The sequence below is a fragment of the Cuculus canorus genome, chromosome 35 (genome assembly GCF_017976375.1).
Source record: "Cuculus canorus isolate bCucCan1 chromosome 35, bCucCan1.pri, whole genome shotgun sequence".
NCBI lineage: Eukaryota > Metazoa > Chordata > Aves > Cuculiformes > Cuculidae > Cuculus > Cuculus canorus.
The window spans coordinates 413,597-439,245 of record NC_071435.1 but is presented as its reverse complement, the minus strand read 5'-3'; the positions used below and the strand labels follow the sequence as shown (position 1 = coordinate 439,245).

The following is a 25,649-nucleotide window of genomic DNA, read 5'->3' as shown; positions in this document are numbered from 1 at the left end:
CCATTTTTGTCCAATTTCCCATATTTTTCCCATTTTTTCCCCGATTTTCCCCACTTTTCCCCCTCGGGCTGAGGAGACGCCGTGGAGATGATGGAGACCTTTATTGGGGTTGGAGATGGGGTCGGGAGGACCTTCCACCATCTCAGGTGGCTTTGGACCATCCATGGTGGGATTGGACCATCTCTTATGGGGTCTATGGTCCATCCATGGTGGGTTTGGACCATCTTAGGTGGCTTTGGACCATCTCTGATGGGGTCTATGGACCATCCATGGTGGGTTTGGACCATCCATGGTGGGTTTGGACCATCCATGGTGGGTTTGGACCATCTCTTATGGGGTCTATGGTCCATCCATGGTGGGTTTGGACCATCTCAGGTGGCTTTGGACCATCTCTGATGGGGTCTATGGACCATTCATGGTGGGTTTGGACCATCTCGGGTGGCTTTGGACCATCCATGGTGGGTTTGGACCATCTCTGATGGGGTCTATGGTCCATCCATGGTGGGTTTGGACCATCTTAGGTGGGTTTGGACCATCTCAGGTGGCTTTGGATCATCTCTTATGGGGTCTATGGTCCATCCGTGGTGGCTTTGGACCATCCATGGTGGGATTGGACCATCTCTTATGGGGTCTATGGACCATTCATGGTGGGTTTGGACCATCTTAGGTGGGTTTGGACCATCTCGGGTGGCTTTGGACCATCCATGGTGGGTTTGGACCATCTCTGATGGGGTCTATGGTCCATCCATGGTGGGTTTGGACCATCTTAGGTGGGTTTGGACCATCCATGGTGGGATTGGACCATCTCTTATGGGGTCTATGGTCCATCCATGGTGGGTTTGGACCATCTCGGGTGGGTTTGGACCATCCATGGTGGGTTTGGACCATCTCTGATGGGGTCTATGGTCCATCCGTGGTGGGTTTGGACCATCTTAGGTGGGTTTGGACCATCCATGGTGGGATTGGACCATCTCTGATGGGGTCTATGGACCATTCATGGTGGGTTTGGACCATCTCGGGTGGGTTTGGAGCACCCCTGATGGGGTCATTCTGCTCATGGAGGCATCAGGTCGGCCATGGTGGGCTCCATTGTGGTGTAGATTGGTCCTTCGTGAGGTTCGTTGGTCCCTCATGAGGTTCTTTGGTCCTTCATGGGGTTTGATGGTCCCTCATGAGGTCCTTCATGAGGTTCTTTGGTCCCTCATGAGGTTCTTCATGAGGTTCTTTGGTCGTTCATGGGGTTCTTTGGTCCTTCATGGGGTTCTTTGGTCCCTCATGATGTCCTTCATGAGGTTCTTTGGTCCTTCATGAGGTTCTTTGGTCCCTCATGGGGTCCTTCATGAGGTTCTTTGGTCCTTTGTGAGGTTCTTTGGTCCCTCATGAGGTTCTTTGGTCCCTCGTGAGGTTCTTTGGTCCCTCATGAGGTTCTTCATGAAGTTCTTTGGTCCTTCATGGGGTTCTTTGGTCCCTCATGAGGTCCTTCATGGGGTTCTTTGGTCCTTCATGAGGTTCTTTAGTCCTTTACGAGGTCCTTCATGAAGTTCTTTGGTCCTTCATGGGGTTCTTTGGTCCTTCATGAGGTCCTTCATGGGGTTTTTTGGTCCTTCGTGAGGTTCTTTGGTCCTTCATGGGGTTCTTTGGTCCTTGATGGCCTCAATCCACCCAAGACGGAGGAGGTCCCTCCACCCCTGGTGGCTCTTCTGGAGCTCGGGTGGGGTCAGGGGGTTCCTTGAGGAGCTGAGAAGGTCTCAGGGGTTCCCGATGGTCTCCAGGATCCACGCGAGGTCACTGTAGACTTGGCTGTAGACTCCGGGCTTCCCCGCTTGGCCGCACGGGTGCTCACCCCAAGAGACGATGCCTTGAAGGACCCCCGAGCAGATGAGGGGACCTCCGGAGTCACCCTGGAGACCACGAGGACCACCGTCAGACCACCAGGAGGTGGGGGGACCTCAAAGGAGGGGGTGGAGACCACCAGGAGGTGATCAGGAGAAGGTGATGGGACCACCAGGAGGTGGTGGGACCTCAAAGGAGGGGGTGGAGACCACCAGGAGGTGATGAGGAGAAGGTGATGGGACCACCGGGAGGTGATGGGACCTCAGAGAAGGGGGTGGAGACCACCAGGAGGTGGTGAGAACCTCAGAGAAAGGGGTGGAGACCATCAGAAGATGATCAGGAGAAGGTGATGGGACCATTAGAAGATGAGGAGGAGGTGGTGGGAGATGAGGAGAAGGTGATGGGACCACCAGGAGGTGGTGGGACCTCAAAGGAGGGGGTGGAGACCATCAGGAGGTGATGAGGAGAAGGTGATGGGACCACCGGGAGGTGGTGGGACCTCAGAGAAGGTGGTGGGAGATGAAGGGAAGGTGGTGGGACCACCAGGAGATGAGGAGGAGAAGGTGATGGGAGCACCAGGAGGTGGTGGGACCTCAGAGAAGGTGATGGGACCACCAGGAGGTGGTGAGAACCTCAGAGAAAGGGGTGGAGACCACCAGGAGATGACCAGAAGAAGGTGGTGGGAGATGAGGAGAAGGTGATGGGACCACCAGGAGGTGGTGGGACCTCAGAGGAGGTGGTGGGACCACCGGGAGATGATGAGGAGAAGGTGGTGGGAGGGGTGGAGGTGGTACCTGGCAGGAGTCCTCTCCCGCCCGGTCGGAGCCGGCGCACAACATGTCCTCGGTGACTTTGGGGCCGTAGATCTTCTGACACTCCTGGAGGTCCCTCACGGTGACGTTCAGACACTGCGGAAGGTCCGGGAAGGACTCTGGCGGCAGAGGCGCTCCATCACCAAAGCCGAGCAGATACCACCACCCAACCCTCGGTCTCCAACCCAACACCTCCATCCCTCGGTCCTCCATCCTTTCCCTACAGAGATACCACCACCCAACCCAAGATCTCCATCTCTTGGTCCTCCATCCTTTCCCTATGGAGATACCTCCACCCAACCCATCCCATCCCATCCCAACCCAACCCAAGTTCTCCATCCCTCAGTCCTCCATCCTTTCCCTATGGAGATGCCACCACCCAACCCTCATTCTCCAACCCAAGATCTCCATCTCTTGGTCCTCCATCCTTTCCCTACAGAGATACCACCACCCAACCCAACCCAAGATCTCCATCCCTCGGTCTTTGATCCTTTCCCTACAGAGATGCCACCACCCAACCCTCATTCTCCAACCCAAGATCTCCATCTCTTGGTCTTCAATCCTTTCCTTATGGAGATACCACCACCCAACCCATCCCATCCCAACATCTCCATCCTTTGGTCCTCCATCCTTTCCCTATGGAGATACCACCACCCATCCCAACCCAAGTTCTCCATCCCTCGGTCTTCGATCCTTTCCCTACAGAGATACCACCACCCAACCCATCCCAACCCAACCTAAGATCTCCATCTCTCGGTCCTCCATCCTTTCCCTATGGAGATACGACCACCCAACCCAACCCAACCCAACCCAACCCAAGATCTCCATCCCTCGGTCTTCAATCCTTTCCCTATGGAGATACCACCACCCAACCCAAGTTCTCCAACCCAAGACCTCCATCCCTTGGTCCTCCATCCTTTCCCTACAGAGATGCCACCATCCAACCCAACATCTCCAACCCAACACCTCTATCTCTCGGTCTTCGATCCTTTCCCTATGGAGATACCTCCACCCAACCCAATCCAACCAAATCCAACCCATCCCATCCCGACCCAAGATCTCCATCTCTTGGTCCTCCATCCTTTCCCTACAGAGATACCACCACCCAACCCAACCCAAGATCTCCATCCCTTGGTCTTCGATCCTTTCCCTACAGAGATGCCACCACCCAACCCTCATTCTCCAACCCAAGATCTCCATCTCTTGGTCTTCAATCCTTTCCTTATGGAGATACCACCACCCAACCCATCCCATCCCATCCCAACCCAACCCAACCCAAGATCTCCATCCCTTGGTCCTCCATCCTTTCCCTATGGAGATACCACCACCCAACCCTCATTCTCCAACCCAACATCTCCATCCCTTGGTCCTCCATCCTTTCCCTACAGAGATACCACCACCCAACCCATCCCAACCCAACCCAAGATCTCCATCTCTTGGTCTTCCATCCTTTCCCTATGGAGATACCACCACCCAACCCAAGTTCTCCAACCCAAGTTCTCCATCTCTTGGTCTTCAATCCTTTCCCTATGGAGATACCACCACCCATCCCAATCCAACCCAACCCAACCCAACACCTCCATCTCTTGGTCCTCAATCCATTCCCTATGGAGATGCCACCACCCAACCCTCAGTCTCCAACCCAACATCTCCATCCCTCGCTCCTCCATCCTTTCCCTACAGAGATACCACCACCCAACCCAAGATCTCCATCTCTTGGTCCTCCATCCTATCCCTATGGAGATGCCACCACCCAACCCAACCCAAGATCTCCATCCTTTGGTCTTTGATCCTTTCCTTATGGAGATACCATCACCCAACCCTCAGTCTTCAACCCAAGATCTCCATCTCTTGGTCCTCAGTCCTTTCCCTACAGAGATGCCACCACCCAACCCAACCCAACCCAACCCAAGCTCTCCACGCCTCACTCCTCCATCCTTTCCCTATGGAGATACCACCACCCAACCCAACCCAACCCAAGTTCTCCATCTCTTGGTCTTTGATCCTTTCCCTATGGAGATACCACCACCCAACCCAACCCAAGATCTCCATCCTTTGGTCCTCCATCCTTTCCCTATGGAGATGCCACCACCCAACCCAACCCAAGATCTCCATCCCTCGGTCTTCGATCCTTTCCCTGTGGAGATACCACCACCCAACCCTCGGTCTTCAACCCAAGATCTCCATCCCTCGGTCCTCCATCCTTTCCCTACGGAGATACCACCACCCAACCCAAGTTCTCCAACCCAAGTTCTCCATCTCTTGGTCTTCGATCCTTTCCCTATGGAGATACCACCACCCAACCCAATCCAACCCAACCCAACCCAACACCTCCATCTCTTGGTCCTCAATCCATTCCCTATGGAGATACCACCACCCAACCCTCAGTCTCCAACCCAACATCTCCATCCCTCGCTCCTCCATCATTTCCCTACAGAGATACCACCACCCAACCCAAGATCTCCATCTCTTGGTCCTCCATCCTATCCCTATGGAGATGCCACCACCCAACCCAACCCAAGATCTCCATCCTTTGGTCTTTGATCCTTTCCCTATGGAGATACCATCACCCAACCCAAGCTCTCCATCTCTTGGTCCTCAGTCCTTTCCCTATGGAGATGCCTCCACCCAACCCATCCCATCCCAACCCAACCCAACCCAAGCTCTCCATCTCTCGGTCCTCCATCCTTTCCCTACGGAGATGCCACCATCCAACCCAACCCATCCCAACCCAACATCTCCACGCCTCACTCCTCCATCCTATCCCTATGGAGATACCACCACCCAACCCTCATTCTCCAACCCAACACCTCCATCTCTTGGTCCTCCATCCTTTCCCTATGGAGATGCCTCCACCCATCCCATCCCAACCCAACCCAAGATCTCCATCCCTCGGTCTTCGATCCTTTCCCTATGGAGATACCACCACCCAACCCAAGTTCTCCATCTCTTGGTCTTCGATCCTTTCCCTGTGGAGATACCACCACCCAACCCTCGGTCTTCAACCCAAGATCTCCATCTCTTGGTCCTCCATCCTTTCCCTATGGAGATACCACCACCCAACCCTCAGTCTTCAACCCAAGATCTCCATCCCTTGGTCCTCCATCCTTTCCCTATGGAGATGCCACCACCCATCCCAACCCATCCCATCCCATCCCAAGTTCTCCATCCCTGGGTCCTCCATCCATTCCCTATGGAGATGCCTCCACCCCCGGGGCTGCTGGTGGTCCCCCATCCCATGACGGTGCAGTGGTCCGCGGTGGTGGTGGCTCTTCCCGGGAGGAGCACCGCTTGGACGGAGGCGCTGAGGCGCAGCGGCGGTTCCACGCGGAGCACCATCAGATCGTGGCCGACGGAGCCTCCGGCGCCGAATTCCGGGTGGACGATGACCTCCACGGCCGCCGCGAACTGTTCCTCTCCCGAAGGGCTCCGGCGGTCGCGGACACCGACCAAGACCTGCGCCGGACTGACGCCTCCCAGTATATCCCAGTACAACCCAGTACAACCCAGTGCTTCCAGTGCTCCCAGTCCATCCCAGTCCATCCCGGTCCATCCCAGTGCTCCCAGTATATCCCAGTCCATCCCAGTACAACCCAGTGCTCCCAGTCCATCCCAGTGCCTCCCAGTCCATCCCAGTCCATCCCAGTGCCTCCCAGTACAACCCAGTCCATCCCAGTGCCTCCCAGTCCATCCCAGTGCCTCCCAGTCCATCCCAGTGCCTCCCAGTCCATCCCAGTATATCCCAGTCCATCCCAGTGCTCCCAGTGCCTCCCAGTGCCTCCCAGTATATCCCAGTCCATCCCAGTCCATCCCAGTGCTCCCAGTCCATTCCAGTCCATCCCAGTGCCTCCCAGTGCCTCCCAGTCCATCCCAGTCCATCCCAGTGCTCCCAGTGCCTCCCAGTGCCCTCCCAGTCCATCCCAGTGCCCTCCCAGTGCTCCCAGTGCTCCCAGTCCATCCCAGTCCATCCCAGTGCCCTCCAGTGCCTCCCAGTGCCTCCCAGTGCCTCCCAGTCCATCCCAGTCCATCCCAGTGCCCTCCAGTGCCTCCCAGTGCCTCCCAGTCCATCCCAGTCCATCCCAGTCCATCCCAGTGCTCCCAGTGCCTCCCAGTCCATCCCAGTGCTCCCAGTCCATCCCAGTCCATCCCAGTGCTCCCAGTGCCCTGCACAGTCCAGGCCAGTCTATCCCAGTCCCTCCCAGTCCTTCCCAGTCCCCCCCAGTCCCTCCCAGTAACCCACCAGTCACTCCCACTTCGTCCCAGTGCCCCCTAGATCTCCTCCCAGTGCCTCCCAGTCCCTCCCAGCATCTCCCAGTCCCCTAATTCCCTTCCCAGTCCATCCCAGTTCCTCCAATCCCCCTCCCAGTTCCCTCCTGGTCCTTCCCAGTGCCTCCCAGTTCTCCCAGTCCCCTCCCAGTTCTTCCAACCCCCCTCCCGGTCCATCCCAGTGCCTCCCAGTTCCCTCCCAGTGCCCCCAGTCCCCTCCCAGTTCCTCCAACCCCCCTCCCAGTTCCCTCCCAGTCCATCCCAGTGCTCCCAGTCCTTCGCAGTCCATCCCAGTGCCTCCCAGTTCCCTCTCAGTCCCTCCCAGTCCATCCCAGTTCCCTCCCAGTGCCTCCCAGTGCCCTCCCAGTGCCTCCCAGTTCCCTCCCAGTCCCTCCCAGTGCCTCCCAGTTCCCTCCCAGTGCTCCCAGTCGCACCTGGTGCGGCAGTGGGCAGCGCTGAGCACCCACTGGGTTCCCAGTATGACCCCCCCGCACTGGTACTGGTCGAACTGGTAGAGCTGGGCGAGGCCCGCGTGGGCGCGGGGGGCACACGGCGCCCCCCCCAAGATCCGCTGCCCCCAACCTGGGACCCCCGGTGCTCCCAGTAACTCCCAGTGCCCTCCCAGTAACTCCCAGTGACTCCCAGTGCCTCCCAGTAACTCCCAGTGCCCTCCCAGTAACTCCCAGTGACTCCCAGTGCCTCCCAGTAACTCCCAGTGCCCTCCCAGTAACTCCCAGTGACTCCCAGTGCCCTCCCAGTAACTCCCAGTGCCCTCCCAGTGACTCCCAGTGCCTCCCAGTACCCTCCCAGTGCCCTCCCAGTAACTCCCAGTAACTCCCAGTGCCCTCCCAGTAACTCCCAGTCCCCTCCCAGTGCCACCCAGTTCCTCCCAGTGCTCCCAGTAACTCCCAGTCCCCTCCCAGTGCCTCCCAGTGCTCCTCAGTCCCCTCCCAGTGCCTACCAGCATCTCCCAGTGCCCCTAATTTCCATCCCAGTCCCTCCCAGTCCCTCCCAGTCCCTCCCAGTGCCTCCCAGTCCCTCCCAGTGCCTCCCAGTGCCCCTAATTCCCTTCCCAGTCCCTCCCAGTCCCCCCAGTTCCCTTCCCAGTCCACCCCAGTCCCTCCCAGTGCCTCTCAGTGCCCATCAGTCCCTCCCACTCCCTCCCAGTTCCCCACCAGTCATTCCCAGTCCCTCCCAGTGCTCCTCAGTCCCCTCCCAGTGCCCACCAGTCACTCCCAGTTCCTCCCAGTCTCTCCCAGTGCCTCCCAGTTCCCACCAATTGCCCTCCCAGTGCCCCTAATTCCCTTCCCAGTCCCTCCCAGTCCCCTCCCAGTGCCTCCCAGTGCCCCTAATTCCCATCCCAGTCCCTCCCAGTCCCATCCCAGTGCCTCCCAGTGCCCCCAATTCCCTTCCCAGTGCCTCCCAGTCCCCCCAGTTCCCCTCCCAGTTCCCTTAGTCCCCCCCAGTCCCTCCCAGTTCCCCACCAGTCATTCTCAGTCCCTTCCCAGTGCCTCCCAGTGCCTCCCAGTCCCTCCCAGTGACTCCCAGTTCCCACCAATTCCCCTCCCAGTGCCCATAATTCCCATCCCAGTCTCTCCCAGTCCCTCCCAGTCCCTCCCAGTGTCTCCCAGTGCCCCTAATTCCCTTCCCAGTTCCCCTCCCAGTCCCTCCCAGTCCCTCCCAGTCCCTCCCAGTCCCATCCCAGTCCCTCCCAGTGCCCCTAATTCCCTTCCCAGTCCGTCCCAGTCCCCCCAGTTCCCCTCCCAGTCCCCTCCCAGTCCCTCCCAGTGCCTCCCAGTCCCTCCCAGTCCCACCAATTCCCTTCCCAGTCCACCCCAGTCACCTCCCAGTGCCTCCCAGTGCCCCTAATTCCCTTCCCAGTGCCTCCCAGTCCCTCCCAGTGCCTCCCAGTGCCCCTAATTCCCTTCCCAGTGCCTCCCAGTCCCTCCCAGTCCATCCCAGTGCCCCTAATTCCCTTCCCAGTCCCTTCCAGTCCCCCCAGTTCCCCTCCCAGTCCCTCCCAGTCCCTCCCAGTCCCCCCAGTTCCCCTCCCAGTCCCCTCCCAGTGCTCCCAGTCCCTGACCGGGGCTGAGCAGGAGGCCGAGCAGGAGGAGGCGCGGGAGCTGTGGGGCAGCCATGGGGCAGCCGTGGGGCGCACAGAGCCCTTCGTCACAGCCGATCGCTCATTAATGATTAACGAGGGATGAGAGCAGCTGCGGCGCTCCCACCCCACCCCCGACCCACAGATCTGGGGGCGCTATGGGGCGCTGGGGGGCGCTATGGGGCGCTATGGGGCACTATGGGGCACTATGGGTCTCTATGGGGTCTCTATGGCTCTCTATGGGTCTCTATGGGTCTCTATGGCTCTCTATGGGTCTCTATGGGGTCTCTATGGGTCTCTATGGGTCTCTATGGGTCTCTATGGGGTCCCTATGGGTCTCTATGGGTCTCTATGGGTCCCTATGGGGTCTCTATGGGTCTCTATGGGGTCCCTATGGGTCTCTATGGGTCCCTATGGGTCTGTATGGGTCTCTATGGGTCCCTATGGGTCTCTATGGGTCTCTATGGGTCCCTATGGGTCCCTATGGGGTCTCTATGGGTCTCTATGGGTCCCTATGGGGTCCCTATGGGTCTCTATGGGGTCCCTATGGGTCTCTATGGGTCTCTATGGGTCCCTATGGGGTCTCTATGGGTCTCTATGGGGTCCCTATGGGTCTCTATGGGTCCCTATGGGTCTGTATGGGTCTCTATGGGTCCCTATGGGTCTCTATGGGTCTCTATGGGTCCCTATGGGTCTGTATGGGTCTCTATGGGTCCCTATGGGTCTCTATGGGTCTCTATGGGTCTCTATGGGTCCCTATGGTCTCTAGGGGTCCCTATGGGTCTCTATGGGTCTCTATGGGTCTCTATGGGTCTCTATGGGTCCCTATGGGTCCCTATGGGTCGCTATGGGTCTCTATGGGTCTCTATGGGTCTCTATGGGGTCTCTATGGGTCTCTATGGGTCCCTATGGGTCTCTATGGGGTCTCTGTGGGTCTCTATGGGTCTCTATGGGTCTCTATGGGTCTCTATGGGTCGCTATGGGTCTCTATGGGTCCCTATGGGGTCTCTATGGGTCTCTATGGGTCGCTATGGGTCTCTATGGGTCTCTATGGGGTCTCTATGGGTCTCTATGGGTCTCTATGGGTCCCTATGGGTCCCTATGGCTCTCTATGGGTCTCTATGGGGCCTCTATGGGTCTCTATGGGGTCCCTATGGGTCTCTATGGCTCTCTATGGGTCTCTATGGGTCTCTATGGGGTCTCTATGGGTCCCTATGGGGTCCCTATGGGTCTCTATGGGTCTCTATGGGGTCCCTATGGGTCGCTATGGGTCTCTATGGGTCTCTATGGGTCTCTATGGGGTCTCTATGGGTCTCTATGGGTCCCTATGGGTCCCTATGGGGTCTCTATGGGTCTCTATGGGTCTCTATGGGTCCCTATGGGTCTCTATGGGGTCTCTATGGGGTCTCTATGGGTCCCTATGGGTCTCTATGGGGTCCCTATGGGTCGCTATGGGGTCTCTATGGGTCTCTATGGGGTCTCTATGGGTCCCTATGGGTCCCTATGGGGTCTCTATGGGTCTCTATGGGTCTCTATGGGTCCCTATGGGTCCCTATGGCTCTCTATGGGTCTCTATGGGGTCTCTATGGGTCTCTATGGGGTCCCTATGGGTCTCTATGGCTCTCTATGGGTCTCTATGGGTCTCTATGGGGTCTCTATGGGTCCCTATGGGTCCCTATGGGTCTCTATGGGTCTCTATGGGTCCCTATGGGTCTCTATGGGTCTCTATGGGTCCCTATGGGTCCCTATGGGGTCTCTATGGGGTCTCTATGGGTCTCTATGGCTCTCTATGGGTCCCTATGGGGTCTCTATGGGGTCTCTATGGGTCCCTATGGGTCCCTATGGGGTCTCTATGGGTCTCTATGGGGTCCCTATGGGTCCCTATGGGGTCTCTATGGGTCTCTATGGGTCTCTATGGGTCTCTATGGGGTCTCTATGGGTCGCTATGGGGTCTCTATGGGTCTCTATGGGTCCCTATGGGTCTCTATGGGGTCTCTATGGGTCCCTATGGGTCTCTATGGGTCGCTATGGGTCCCTATGGGTCTCTATGGGTCCCTATGGGGTCTCTATGGGTCTCTATGGGGTCTCTATGGGTCTCTATGGGTCTCTATGGGTCTCTATGGGCTCTCTATGGGTCTCTATGGGTCCCTATGGGTCTCTATGGGGTCCCTATGGGTCTCTATGGGTCTCTATGGGTCCCTATGGGTCTCTATGGGGTCCCTATGGGTCCCTATGGGTCCCTACGGGTCTCTACGGGTCCCTATGGGTCCCTATGGGGTCTCTATGGGTCTCTGTGGGTCGCTATGGGTCTCTATGGGGTCTCTATGGGTCTCTATGGGTCTCTATGGGTCTCTATGGCTCTCTATGGGTCTCTATGGGTCTCTATGGGTCCCTATGGGTCTCTATGGGTCTCTATGGGTCCCTATGGGGTCTCTGTGGGTCTCTATGGGTCTCTATGGGGTCTCTATGGGGTCTCTATGGGTCTCTATGGGTCCCTATGGGTCCCTATGGGGTCTCTATGGGTCGCTATGGGTCGCTATGGGTCCCTATGGCTCTCTATGGGTCTCTATGGGGTCCCTATGGGTCACTATGGGTCCCTATGGGTTGCTATGGCTCTCTATGGGTCTCTATGGGTCTCTATGGGTCGCTATGGTCCCTCTCTTTGGGTCTCTTTTCCCGTTGGTCCCACAGTGACTCTTTGGACACTCTTTGTTGAGGTTCCATTGAGGCTCCGTTGGGGCTCCGTTGGGGCTCCGTTGGGGCTCCGTTGAGGCTCCATTGAGGCTCCGTTGGGGTTCCGTTGGGGCTCCGTTGGGTCCTCTCCGCGGAGAGCTCCACGTTGGGCGTCCGTAGACCTCCATTGGATCCACCGTTGACCCCCGAGGACCTCCCCGCGCCCTCAGGTCCACCTCTCCCCACCCTTTAGGACACCACCACCTGGAGGTCCCTCTTCCACCAAGACCCCATTTCTCCTCCCCTCGTGTCCCGCTTTGAGGAATCCTCCAGGAGCCACCACGGACCTTCTGGACCGCTCCGGAGAAGACCTCACCACCATCTCAACATCTAAAGAGGCTTTTGAGGCCACCTCGAAGGACCAAACCTTCCCACCGACCACCATCTCAAGGCTTTAATTGCCCGCTGGTGACCCCCCTCACCTTCTCCCCATCTCCACCAGGACACCCCGGTGGCCGTCCCACCCCTCCGCTCTTCCCAACCGGAGCTGCTGCGCTCTTCCACCACTTCTGGGACCTCTCAGAAGGTGGCTTTTAGTTGTCCTCCATGGTCTTCTGGATCCATCGGGCGTATCTGCAGACCTTGGTGTAGACCCCGGGTCTTCTGGGTTGGCCGCACTTCTCCATACCCCACGAGACGATGCCCTGGAGGGTCCCATTGCAGACCAGAGGTCCTCCCGAGTCACCCTGGAGAAGACACTTGGGTCAACCTTCCCGTTCTCCAACCTCTCTTGGCCACCGAGCCTCGAGTTGGGCATCTCTGAGGGCTTTGGTGGCCACCGAGCCTCGAGTTGGGCATCTCTGAGGGCTTTGGTGGCCACCGAGCCTCGAGTTGGACATCTCTGAGGGCTTTGGTGGCCACCGAGCCTCGAGTTGGACATCTCTGAGGGCTTTGGTGGTCACCGAGCCTCGAGTTGGGCATCTCTGAGGGCTTTGGTGGCCACCGAGCCTCGAGTTGGGCATCTCTGAGGGCTTTGGTGGCCACCGAGCCTCGAGTTGGACATCTCTGAGGGCTTTGGTGGCCACCGAGCCTCGAGTTGGGCATCTCTGAGGGCTTTGGTGGCCACCGAGCCTCGAGTTGGGCATCTCTGAGGGCTTTGGTGGTCACTCAGCCTCGAGTTGGACATCTCTGAGGGCTTTGGTGGCCACCGAGCCTCGAGTTGGACATCTCTGAGGGCTTTGGTGGCCACCGAGCCTCGAGTTGGGCATCTCTGAGGGCTTTGGTGGTCACTCAGCCTCGAGTTGGGCATCTCTGAGGGCTTTGGTGGCCACTCAGCCTCGAGTTGGGCATCTCTGAGGGCTTTGGTGGCCACCGAGCCTCGAGTTGGACATCTCTGAGGGCTTTGGTGGCCACCGAGCCTCGAGTTGGGCATCTCTGAGGGCTTTGGTGGCCACTCAGCCTCGAGTTGGACATCTCTGAGGGCTTTGGTGGTCACTCAGCCTCGAGTTGGACATCTCTGAGGGCTTTGGTGGTCACTCAGCCTCGAGTTGGACATCTCTGAGGGCTTTGGTGGTCACCGAGCCTCGAGTTGGACATCTCTGAGGGCTTTGGTGGTCACCGAGCCTCGAGTTGGGCATCTCTGAGGGCTTTGGTGGCCACTCAGCCTTCTCCATTGGCCAATTGTCCTCGTGTTGTCCACCCTGGTTGGGTTGAAGACCCCACGAGGAGGTCCTCCAACCCCTTCTGGAGATGTTTGACTCAACATTGGGTTGAAGACCATCAACGTGGTTGAGTTGATGACCTCAAGAGGTTCTCCAACCCCTTCTGGAGACGTTTAACTCAACGTTGGGTTGAAGACCATCAACGTGGTTGAGTTGAAGACCCCAAAAGAAGGTTCTCCAACCCCTCCTGGAGGTGTTTAACTCTACTCTGGGTTGAAGACCATCAACGTGGTTGGGTTGATGACCTCAAGAGGTTCTCCAACCCCTCCTGGAGGTGTTTAACTCTACTCTGGGTTGAAGACCATCAACGTGGTTGAGTTGATGACCCTCAAGAGGTTCTCCAACCCCTCCTGGAGGTGTTTAACTCTACTCTGGGTTGAAGACCATCAACGTGGTTGGGTTGATGACCTCAAGAGGTTCTCCAACCCCTCCTGGAGATGTTTAACTCTACTCTGGGTTGAAGACCATCAACGTGGTTGAGTTGATGACCTCAAGAGGTTCTCCAACCCCTTCTGGAGGTGTTTAACTCTACTCTGGGTTGAAGACCATCAACGTGGTTGGGTTGAAGCCCCCACCAGGAGGTTCTCCAAAGGCAGATGTCCCCTCCTGAGCTCCAAAGGCCACCTGGGAAGGACCTCCTTGGCTGGAGAAGACCTTTTTGGTGGTACCTGGCAGGAGTCGCGGCCTCCGCGGAGGCTCCCGGCGCAGAGCATGTTCTCCGTGATGGAGCCGGGGTACAACCGGTGGCATTCGGCGCTGGAGAAGATGGTGACGTTGACGCACTGCAAGACGTCCGGGTAAGTGACTGAGAGGGGACACGGAGGAGGGGACAAGTGGAGAAGACAAAGCCACCAGAGCGGAGACCTCCCCCGACCCTCCGGCGCCTCCTCCCCACCCCTCCGAAATCCCACCCAGGAGGGGCAGGAGGACATCGGGAGGGGTCAGGGGGACGTCTGGAGGGGTCAGGGGGACATCAGGATGGGTCAGGGGACATCTGGAGGGGTGAGGAGGACATCAGGAGGGGTCAGGAACCCACCCAGATGGGTCAGGAGGACATCTGGAGGGGTCAGGGGGACATCGAGATGGGTCAGGAGAACACTCAGATGTCCAGAAGGGCACTCAGGTGGGTCAGGAGAGGACCTCGTCCTACAGGAGCTCTCTCAGACCTCCAAGATGGGCTCCAAGACCTTCAAGAGAGGTCTGAGACCTCCAGGATGGGCTCCAAGACCTTCAGGATGGGCCCCAAGACCTCCAGGATGGGCCCCAAGACCTCCAAGAGTGGTCTGAGACATCCAGGATGGGCCCCAAGACCTCCACGAGAGGTCCGAGACCTCCAGGATGGACCCCAAGACCTCCAGGATGGGCCCCAAGAGCTCCAAGAGAGGTCCGAGACCTCCAGGATGGCCCCCAAGACCTTCAGGATGGACCCCAAGACCTCCAGGATGGACCCCAAGACCTCCAGGATGGACCTCAAGACCTCCACGAGAGGTCTGAGACCTCCAGGATGGACCCCAAGACCTCCAGGATGGGCCCCAAGACCTCCAGGATGGGCCCCAAGACCTCCAAGATGGACCCCAAGACCTTCAGGATGGACCCCAAGACCTCCAAGAGAGGTCTGAGACCTCCAGGATGGACCCCAAGAGCTCCAAGAGAGGTCCGAGACCTCCAGGATGGCCCCCAAGACCTTCAGGATGGACCCCAAGACCTCCAGGATGGACCCCAAGACCTCCAGGATGGACCTCAAGACCTCCACGAGAGGTCTGAGACCTCCAGGATGGACCCCAAGACCTCCAGGATGGGCCCCAAGACCTCCAGGATGGGCCCCAAGACCTCCAAGATGGACCCCAAGACCTTCAGGATGGACCCCAAGACCTCCAAGAGAGGTCTGAGACCTCCAGGATGGACCCCAAGACCTCCAAGAGAGGTCTGAGACCTCCAGGATGGGCCCCAAGACCTCCAAGAGAGGTCTGAGACCTCCAGGATGGCCCCAAGACCTCCAGGATGGACCCCAAGACCTCCAGGATGGGCCCCAAGACCTCCAAGAGTGGTCCGAGACCTTCAGGATGGCCCCCAAGACCTTCAGGATGGACCCCAAGACCTCCAAGAGAGGTCCAAGACCTCCAGGATGGACCCCAAGACCTCCACGATGGCCCCCAAGACCTCCACGATGGACCCCAAGACCTCCAGGATGGACCCCAAGACCTCCAGGATGGCCCCCAAGACCTCCAGGATGAGCTCCAAGACCTTCCGGATGGACCCTAAGACCTCCAAGAGTGGTCTGAGACCTCCAGCATGGACCCCAAGACCTCCAGGATGGACCCCAAGACCTCCAGGATGGACCCCAAGACCTCCAAGAGTGGTCTGAGACCTCCAGGATGGGCTTCAAGATCTTCAGGATGTACTCCAAGACCTCCAAGCGAGGTCTGAGACCTCCAGGATGGCCCCCAAGACCTTCAGGATGGACCCCAAGACCTCCAAGAGAGGTCTGAGACCTCCAGGATGGGCCCCAAGACCTCCAGGTGAGGTCTGAGACCTCCAGGATGAGCTCCAAGACCTTCAGGATGAGCTCCAAGACCTCCAGGATGGGCCCCAAGACCTCCAAGAGTGGTCCGAGACCTTCAGGATGGCCCCCAAGACCTTCAGGATGGACCTCAAGACCTCCACGAGAGGTCCGAGACCTCCAGGATGGACCCCAAGACCTCCAAGATGGACCCCAAGACCTCCAAGAGTGGTCCGAGACCTCCAGGATGGCCCCCAAGACCTCCAAGATGAGCTCCAAGACCTCCAGGATGGCCCTCAAGACCTCCAGGATGGCCCTCAGGACCCCCGGGCGAGGTGGGCGCCGCGGTGAAGAAGGGCCGTGGGGCTGCAGGTACCTTCTGGCGAGGTGGTGGCCCCCCATCCCGAGGTGGTGCAGGTGGTGCCGGGCGCGGGCAGGCAGGAGGCCACGGCGATGGGTCGGATGCGGGCGCTGAGGGCGACGGGCGTGAGGAGCTTCATCAGCATGATGTCATTGTCCTTCGTGGTGGGGTCGTAGTCCGGGTGGGCCACGAACTTCTGCACCATCTTCTGCATCTCCCCTTCTTCTCGAGTGTAGAGGTTGTGCTTCCCCAGGTGGACGGTGGTGATCCTGGAGGACACCCAAGGGAAGAGGCCACCACCGGGGCCACAAGCGGTGGTGGGTGGAGGAGGAGGAGGTGGTGGGACCTCAGGGGGGGGACGTGGGGTGGGCGGGATGGGAAGAAGAGCCACTGATGGACCTTTTAGAGGCCATGGTGGACCTTCTCGAGCCCACAATGGACCTTCTCAAGCCCAGGATGGCCATGAACCATGAGTAGAACCACCACCAGGAGAGACATGGACCTTCTCGAGCCCATGATGGCCATAAACCATGAGTAGAACCACCACCAGGAGACATGCGGACCTTCTCGAGCCCACGATGGACCACCCAGACCCCATGATGGACCTTCTGGAGCCCACGATGGACCACCCAGACCCCACGATGGACCTTCTGGAGCCCATGATGGCCATGAACCATGAGTAGAACCACCACCAGGAGACACGTGGACCTTCTCGAGCCCACAATGGACCTTCTCGAGCCCACGATGGCCATAAACCATGAGTAGAACCACCACCAGGAGACATGTGGACCTTCTCGAGCCCACGATGGACCTTCTCGAGGCCATGATGGACCTTCTCGAGCCCATGATGGCCATGAAGCATGAGTAGAACCACCACCAGGAGAGACATGGACCTTCTCGAGCCCACGATGGACCTTATAGAGCCCATGATGGCCATGAACCATGAGTAGAACCACCACCAGGAGACATGTGGACCTTCTCGAGCCCACGATGGACCTTCTCGAGGCCATGATGGACCTTATAGAGCCCACGATGGACCTTCTCGAGGCCATGATGGACCTTATAGAGCCCACGATGGACCTTCTCGAGCCCATGATGGCCATGAACCATGAGTAGAACCACCACCAGGAGACACGTGGACCTTCTCGAGCCCACAATGGACCTTCTCGAGCCCATGATGGCCATGAACCATGAGTAGAACCACCACCAGGAGACACGTGGACCTTCTCGAGCCCATGATGGACCTTCTCGAGCCCACGATGGCCATGAACCGTGAGTAGAACCACCACCAGGAGACACGTGGACCTTCTCGAGCCCACAATGGACCTTCTCGAGGCCATGATGGACCTTCTCGAGCCCATGATGGCCATGAAGCATGAGTAGAACCACCACCAGGAGAGACATGGACCTTCTCGAGCCCACGATGGACCTTATAGAGCCCATGATGGCCATGAACCATGAGTAGAACCACCACCAGGAGACATGTGGACCTTCTCGAGCCCACGATGGACCTTCTCGAGGCCATGATGGACCTTATAGAGCCCACGATGGACCTTCTCGAGCCCATGATGGACCTTATAGAGCCCACGATGGACCTTCTCGAGCCCATGATGGCCATGAACCATGAGTAGAACCACCACCAGGAGACACGTGGACCTTCTCGAGCCCATGATGGACCTTCTCGAGCCCACGATGGCCATGAACCGTGAGTAGAACCACCACCAGGAGACACAGGGACCTTCTCGAGCCCACAATGGACCTTCTCGAGCCCATGATGGCCATGAACCATGAGTAGAACCACCACCAGGAGACATGTGGACCTTCTCGAGCCCACAATGGACCTTCTCGAGGCCATGATGGACCTTCTCGAGCCCATGATGGCCATGAAGCATGAGTAGAACCACCACCAGGAGAGACATGGACCTTCTCGAGCCCACGATGGACCTTATACAGCCCATGATGGCCATGAACCATGAGTAGAACCACCACCAGGAGACATGTGGACCTTCTCGAGCCCACGATGGACCTTCTCGAGGCCATGATGGACCTTATAGAGCCCACGATGGACCTTCTCGAGCCCATGATGGCCATGAACCATGAGTAGAACCACCACCAGGAGACACGTGGACCTTCTCGAGCCCATGATGGACCTTCTCGAGCCCACGATGGCCATGAACCATGAGTAGAACCACCACCAGGAGACACAGGGACCTTCTCGAGCCCACAATGGACCTTCTCGAGCCCATGATGGGCCATGGAGACACCACGATGGCCATGAACCATGAGTAGAACCACCACCAGGAGCCATGTGGACCTTCTTGAGCCCATGGTGGACCTTATAGAGTCCACAATGGCCCTTCTCAAGCCCACAATGGCCATGAACCATGAGTAGAACCACCACCAGGAGAGACATGGACCTTCTCGAGCCCACAGTGGACCTTCTTGAGCCCATGATGGACCCTCTCGAGCCCATGATGGCCATAAACCATGAGTAGAACCACCACCAGGAGACATGTGGACCTTCTCAAGCCCACGATGGACCACCCAGACCCCACGATGGACCTTCTGGAGCCCATGATGGCCATGAACCATGAGTAGAACCACCACCAGGAGCCATATAGACCTTCTCGAGCCTATGATGACCCATGGAGGCCCCATGATGGACCATGAATGATGAGTAGAACCACCACCAGGAGCCATATAGACCTTCTGGTCCCCACAATGGACCATCCAGAACTCATGATGGACCTTCTCAAGCCCACGATGGACCATGGAGACCCCACGATAGCCGTGGACCATGAGTAGAACCACCACCAGGAGAGACATGGACCTTCTCGAGCCCACGCTGGACGTTATAGAGCCCATGATGGACCTTCTCGAGCCCATGATGGCCATGAACCATGAGTAGAACCACCACCAGGAGACACAGGGACCTTCTTGAGCCCATGAAGGACCTTCTCGAGCCCATGATGGACCTCCTAGAGCCCATGATGGACCTTCTCGAGCCCACAATGGACCTTCTCGAGCCCACGATGGACCTTCTCGAGCCCACGATGGCGGTGAACCATGAGTAGAACCACCACCAGGAGACACAGGGACCTTCTCGAGCCCACGATGGACCTTCTCGAGCCCACAATGGACCACCCAGACCCCATGATGGACCTTCTGGAGCCCCCGGTGGTCCCTGGAGAGCCCCGGATGGTCCTCCTTACCCGGGGGTGGTGCAGTGGGCGGCCGTCACCACCCACTGGGTGGCCACCAGGACGCCGCCGCAGTAGAGCTTGTACATGTCCAAGATGGCCGCCTGCCAGGGCTGCGAGTGCGCCGCGCAGTCCTCTCCTCCCACCACGCGCGTCTCACCCACCACCGGAGACACTGCGGCCACACCGGGACGGTCAGAGGTGATGGGACAATTCCCCCCGAGGGCCACCAAGAACCTCAGGGCCACCACCGGGGGGCTGAGGACCACCAGAACATCTATGGGGACCACCAGAACGTCTATGGGGACCACCAGAACATCTATGGGACCACCAGGACGTCTATGGGGACCACCAGGACAGCCACGAGGGCCACCAAGAACCTGAGGGCCACCACCGGGGGGCTGAGGACCACCAGGACATCTATGAGGGCCACCAGGACATCTATGAGGGCCATCAGGACGTCTATGAGGGCCATCAGGACGTCTATGAGGGCCATCAGGACGTCTACGGGGACCACCAGGACATCTATGAGGGCCACCAGGACATCTATGGGACCACCAGGACATCTATGGGACCACCAGGACATCTGTGAGGGCCACCAGGACATCTATGGGACCACCAGGACATCTCTGGGGACCACCAGGACGTCTATGGGACCACCAGGACGTCTATGAGGGCCACCAGGACATCTATGAGGACCACCAGGACATCTATGGGACCACCAGGACATCTATGAGGACCACCAGGACATCTATGGGGACCACCAGGACATCTATGAGGACCACCAGGGCATCTATGGGGACCACCAGGACATCTATGGGACCACCAGGACGTCTATGAGGACCACCAGGACATCTATGGGACCACCAGGACGTCTATGAGGACCACCAGGACATCTATGAGGGCCACCAGGACATCTATGGGGGCCACCAGGACGTCTATGAGGGCCACCAGGACGTCTATGGGGACCACCAGGACATCTATAAGGGCCACCAGGACATCTATAAGGGCCACCAGGACATCTATGAGGGCCACCAGGACATCTATGGGACCACCAGGACATCTACGGGGACCACCAGGACATCTATGGGACCACCAGGACATCTGTGAGGGCCACCAAGAACCTGAGGGCCACCACCGGGGGGCTGAGGACCACCAGAACGTCTATGAGGGCCACCAGGACATCTATGGGGACCACCAGGACATCTATGAGGACCACCAGGACATCTACGGGGACCACCAGGACATCTATGGGACCACCACCAGGTTCTGGGGGCCACCACCGCTGGGGGTGGTCACCTCACCTGCCGATGCCACCAAGACGAGGGCTCCGATGGCGGCGACACCGCCCCACGGCCTGAGGGTCACCTCGGCTCGAGTGTCCATGGCCGCGGCCGCTGTGGGGCAGAGAAGGACCTTCCGTGGAGGATGGACACCACTGGAGGTCATCTCCATCCCTGGGGGTGAAGGAACCTCCAGGGGAGAAGGAGACCTTCAGGGGGGAACGAGACCTTCAGAGGAGAAGGAGACCTTCAGAGGAGGAGAAGGAGACCTTCAGAGGAGGAGACCTTCAGAGGAGAAGGAGACCTTCAGAGGAGACCTTCAGAGGAGAAGGAGACCTTCAGGGGAGAAGGAGACCTTCAGAGGAGGAGAAGGAGACCTTCAGAGGAGGAGAAGGAGACCTTCAGGGGAGAAGGAGACCTTCAGAGGAGAAGGAGACCTTCAGAGGGGAACGAGACCTTCAGGGGAGACCTTCAGAGGAGAAGGAGACCTTCAGGGGAGAAGGAGACCTTCAGGGGAGAAGGAGACCTTCAGAGGAGACCTTCAGAGGAGAAGGAGACCTTCAGGGGAGAAGGAGACCTTCAGAGGAGACCTTCAGAGGAGAAGGAGACCTTCAGGGGAGAAGGAGACCTTCAGGGGAGAAGGAGACCTTCAGAGGAGAAGGAGACCTTCAGAGGAGACCTTCAGAGGAGAAGGAGACCTTCAGAGGAGGAGAAGGAGACCTTCAGGGGAGAAGGAGACCTTCAGAGGAGACCTTCAGAGGAGGAGAAGGAGACCTTCAGGGGAGAAGGAGACCTTCAGGGGAGACCTCAGACCTCTGTGGTTGTGGTATCTCCATGGCTTTGGGGTGGTCCCCCCCACGCCGTGAGGTCATCTCCTCCCCCTGGAGGTCCCCCCCGGGTGGTGGGATGGGTTCTTTGTCCCCATGGTCACCCCTGGGCCGAGGTTGACACCTCCACCCCCACCGTGGAGCTCAGGCATCGTTAAGGAGGACCTTAATGATGGGTTCCATCAGCTCCTCCCCCTTCTCCCTCCTTGGCCCGGGGCCATTGACCTCCCGGCACCTCACTCTGCCCTCGGCTGCCCCACGGAGATGTGGGGCAGAGCCACCACCACCGCCCCCTGGGCCAAAGGGCTTCCGTGGGGCACCGACCTCAGCCTTGGGGGTCACCATGGGTCTCAGAGCCTCGAGGTTGGAGGTTGGGGTCCCTCAAGGTTGGAGGTTGAGTTCCCTCAAGGTTGGGGGTCTCCATGGGTCAGGGGTCTCCATGGGTCCTGGACCTCCAAGGTTGGGGGTCTCCATGGGTCTCAGAGCCTCAAGGTTGGAGATTGGGGTCCCTCAAGGTTGGGGGTCTCCATGGGTCTCAGAGCCTCAAGGTTGGAGATTGGGGTCCCTCAAGGTTGGAGGTCTCCATGGGTCTCGGACCCCCAAGGTTGGGGGTTGGGGTCCCTCAAGGTTGGAGGTTGAGGTCCCTCAAGGTTGGAGGTCTCCATGGGTCTCAGACCCTCAAGGTTGGAGGTTGAGGTCCCTCAAGGTTGGAGGTCTCTATGGGTCTCAGACCCTCAAGGTTGGGGGTCTCTATGGGTCTCGGACACCCAAGGTTGGAGGTTGAGGTCCCTCAAGGTTGGGGGTCTCTATGGGTCTCGGACCCTCAAGGTTGGGGGTTGAGGTCCCTCAAGGTTGGGGGTCTCCATGGGTCTCAGAGCCTCAAGGTTGGAGGTTGGGGTCCCTCAAGGTTGGGGGTCTCCATGGGTCAGGGGTCTCCATGGGTCCTGGACCCCTAAGGTTGGAGGTCTCTATGGGTCTCGGACACCCAAGGTTGGGGGTTGGGGTCCCTCAAGGTTGGGGGTCTCCATAGGTCTCAGAGCCTCAAGGTTGGGGGTCTCTATGGGTCTCGGACCCTCAAGGTTGGGGGTTGGGGTCCCTCAAGGTTGGGGGTCTCCATGGGTCAGGGTTCTCCATGGGTCCTGGACCCCTAAGGTTGGAGGTCTCTATGGGTCTCGGACACCCAAGGTTGGGGGTTGAGGTCCCTCAAGGTTGGAGGTCTCTATGGGTCTCAGACCCTCAAGGTTGGAGATTGGGGTCCCTCAAGGTTGGGGGTCTCTATGGGTCACAGTTCTCCATGGGTCAGGGGTCTCTATGGGTCTCAGAGCCTCAAGGTTGGGGGTCACCATGGGTCTCAGAGCCTCGAGGTTGGGCGTTGAGGTCCCTCAAGGTTGGGGGTCTCTATGGGTCTCAGAGCCTCGAGGTTGGAGGTTGAGGTCCCTCAAGGTTGGAGGTCTCCATGGGTCTCAGACCCTCAAGGTTGGGGGTCTCTATGGGTCTCGGACACCCAAGGTTGGAGGTTGAGGTCCCTCAAGGTTGGGGGTCTCTATGGGTCTCAGAGCCTCAAGGTTGGAGGTCTCTATGGGTCTCAGACCCTCAAGGTTGGAGGTTGAGGTCCCTCAAGGTTGGAGGTCTCTATGGGTCTCAGACCCTCAAGGTTGGAGGTTGAGGTCCCTCAAGGTTGGAGGTCTCTATGGGTCTCAGACCCTCAAGGTTGGAGGTTGAGGTCCCTCAAGGTTGGAGGTCTCTATGGGTCTCAGACCCTCAAGGTTGGGGGTCTCTATGGGTCTCGGACACCCAAGGTTGGAGGTTGAGGTCCCTCAAGGTTGGGGGTCTCTATGGGTCTCAGACCCCTAAGGTTGGGGGTCTCTATGGGTCTCGGACCCTCAAGGTTGGGGGTTGAGGTCCCTCAAGGTTGGGGGTCTCGGACCCTCAAGGTTGGGGGTTGGGGTCCCTCAAGGTTGGGGGTCTCCATGGGTCAGGGGTCTCCATGGGTCCTGGACCCCTAAGGTTGGGGGTCTCTATGGGTCTTGGACACCCAAGGTTGGGCGTTGAGGTCCCTCAAGGTTGGGGGTCTCCATGGGTCTCAGAGCCTCAAGGTTGGAGGTTGGGGTCCCTCAAGGTTGGGGGTCTCCATGGGTCTCAGAGCCTCGAGGTTGGAGGTTGAGGTCCCTCAAGGTTGGGGGTCTCCATGGGTCACAGTTCTCCATGGGTCAGGGGTCTCCATGGGTCTCAGAGCCTCAAGGTTGGAGGTTGAGGTCCCTCAAGGTTGGGGGTCTCTATGGGTCAGGGGTCTCCATGGACCGAGGGTGGAGGAGAAGGACCACAGATGGTGGAGAAGGACCGAGGACGGAGGAGAAGGACCACAGATGGAGGAGAAGGACCGAGGACGGAGGAGAAGGACCGAGGGTGGAGGAGAAGGACCGAGGGTGGAGGAGAAGGACCACAGATGGTGGAGAAGGACCACAGATGGAGGAGAAGGACCACAGATGGAGGAGAAGGACCACAGTTGGAGGAGAAGGACCACAGTTGGAGGAGAAGGACCACAGTTGGAGGAGAAGGACCGAGGACGGAGGAGAAGGACCACAGATGGAGGAGAAGGACCAAGGGTGGAGGAGAAGGACCACGGTCGGAGGAGAAGGACCGAGGACGGAGGAGAAGGACCACAGATGGAGGAGAAGGACCACAGATGGAGGAGAAGGACCACAGTCGGAGGAGAAGGACCGAGGACGGAGGAGAAGGACCACAGTCGGAGGAGAAGGACCAAGGGTGGAGGAGAAGGACCGAGGACGGAGGAGAAGGACCACAGATGGAGGAGAAGGACCACAGATGGAGGAGAAGGACCACGGATGGAGGAGAAGGACCGAGGACGGAGGAGAAGGACCACAGATGGAGGAGAAGGACCGAGGACGGAGATGGGGGATGAAGCCAGGAGGAAGGTGGGATGGAGTTCCACCACCCCCAGGACCTCCGGACCCCCCTCAAACCCACCTTTTCCGGAGGTCGCGGCTCGGCCGCGGTGGGGCCACCTCCTTCCTTCCAAGCCAAGTTCTCCTCCTTGCTGGTGGCTCCTCGGGCGGCCGTGTGTCCCCGGTGGCCTCTCCACACCCCGCAGGACCCTACGCTGAAGGAGAACCGTCCCGACCGGCTCCGTGGCGTCTCCTCCCACGGCGTCTCCGGCCCAACCCGGGTCGTCCCACCCTGGAGTGGAGCTCGGAGGCGTCTCCAAGCCCTTAATCCCTCGACGCTTCTTCTCGGCACCGCCTGGACCTTGCGTCACCTCAGGGCCTCCTGGGGGAGGAGGACCTCAGAGACCTCGGAGATCAACAGGAACGCAGCGGCCAAAGGCCTTGGAGACCACCATCTCATTGACCAAAGGCTTTGGAGACCACCATCTCATTGACCAAAGGCTTTGGAGACCACCATCTCATTGACCAAAGGCCTTGGAGACCACCATCTCATTGACCAAAGGCTTTGGAGACCACCATCTCATTGACCAAAGGCCTTGGAGACCACCATCTCATTGGCCAAAGGCTTTGGAGACCACCATCTCATTGGCCAAAGGCTTTGGAGACCACCATCTCATTGACCAAAGGCTTTGGAGACCACCATCTCATTGACCAAAGGCTTTGGAGACCACCATCTCATTGACCAAAGGCTTTGGAGACCACCATCTCATTGGCCAAAGGCTTTGGAGACCACCATCTCATTGACCAAAGGCTTTGGAGACCACCATCTCATTGACCAAAGGCCTTGGAGACCACCATCTCATTGACCAAAGGCCTTGGAGACCACCATCTCATTGACCAAAGGCTTTGGAGACCACCATCTCATTGGCCAAAGGCCTTGGAGACCACCATCTCATTGACCAAAGGCTTTGGAGACCACCATCTCATTGACCAAAGGCTTTGGAGACCACCATCTCATTGGCCAAAGGCTTTGGAGACCACCATCTCATTGGCCAAAGGCTTTGGAGACCACCATCTCATTGACCAAAGGCCTTGGAGACCACCATCTCATTGACCAAAGGTCTCAGAGACCACCATCTCATTGACCAAAGGCTTTGGAGACCACC

General features: G+C 58.4%; 2 protein-coding genes across 7 annotated transcripts; both read right to left on the bottom strand.

Annotated features, from left to right (window-relative positions):
* Nucleotides 1–1,579: 1,579 nt before the first annotated feature.
* On the bottom strand, nucleotides 1,580–9,083 carry LOC128849932 (kallikrein-8-like). The gene is made up of 5 exons (XM_054052665.1): nucleotides 8,995–9,083; nucleotides 7,346–7,493; nucleotides 5,855–6,111; nucleotides 2,628–2,764; nucleotides 1,580–1,901 (listed from the first exon to the last, which is right to left on the bottom strand). Exons 1-5 carry the CDS (start codon nucleotides 9,047–9,049, stop codon nucleotides 1,749–1,751), a joined length of 750 nt encoding a protein of 249 aa, XP_053908640.1. The 5' UTR covers nucleotides 9,050–9,083; the 3' UTR covers nucleotides 1,580–1,748.
* A 3,080-nt stretch (nucleotides 9,084–12,163) lies between these two features.
* Nucleotides 12,164–24,767, bottom strand: LOC104062464 (kallikrein-14-like). Of its 6 annotated transcripts, XM_054052659.1 has the most exons (7): nucleotides 24,566–24,767; nucleotides 21,398–21,416; nucleotides 20,772–20,959; nucleotides 19,480–19,642; nucleotides 16,283–16,536; nucleotides 14,075–14,211; nucleotides 12,166–12,431 (listed from the first exon to the last, which is right to left on the bottom strand). In XM_054052659.1, the coding sequence occupies exons 3-7, from the start codon at nucleotides 20,920–20,922 to the stop codon at nucleotides 12,279–12,281; spliced, it is 858 nt and encodes a 285-aa protein (XP_053908634.1). In that variant the 5' UTR covers nucleotides 20,923–20,959; nucleotides 21,398–21,416; nucleotides 24,566–24,767; the 3' UTR covers nucleotides 12,166–12,278. The 6 variants fall into 6 exon arrangements, with proteins under 6 accessions (XP_053908635.1, XP_053908636.1, XP_053908634.1 ...); XM_054052660.1 differs by lacking the exon at nucleotides 21,398–21,416 and having other exon boundaries at nucleotides 12,164–12,431; nucleotides 20,772–20,940; XM_054052661.1 differs by lacking the exon at nucleotides 21,398–21,416 and having other exon boundaries at nucleotides 12,164–12,431; nucleotides 20,772–20,864.
* Between the last annotated feature and the right edge of the window lie 882 nt (nucleotides 24,768–25,649).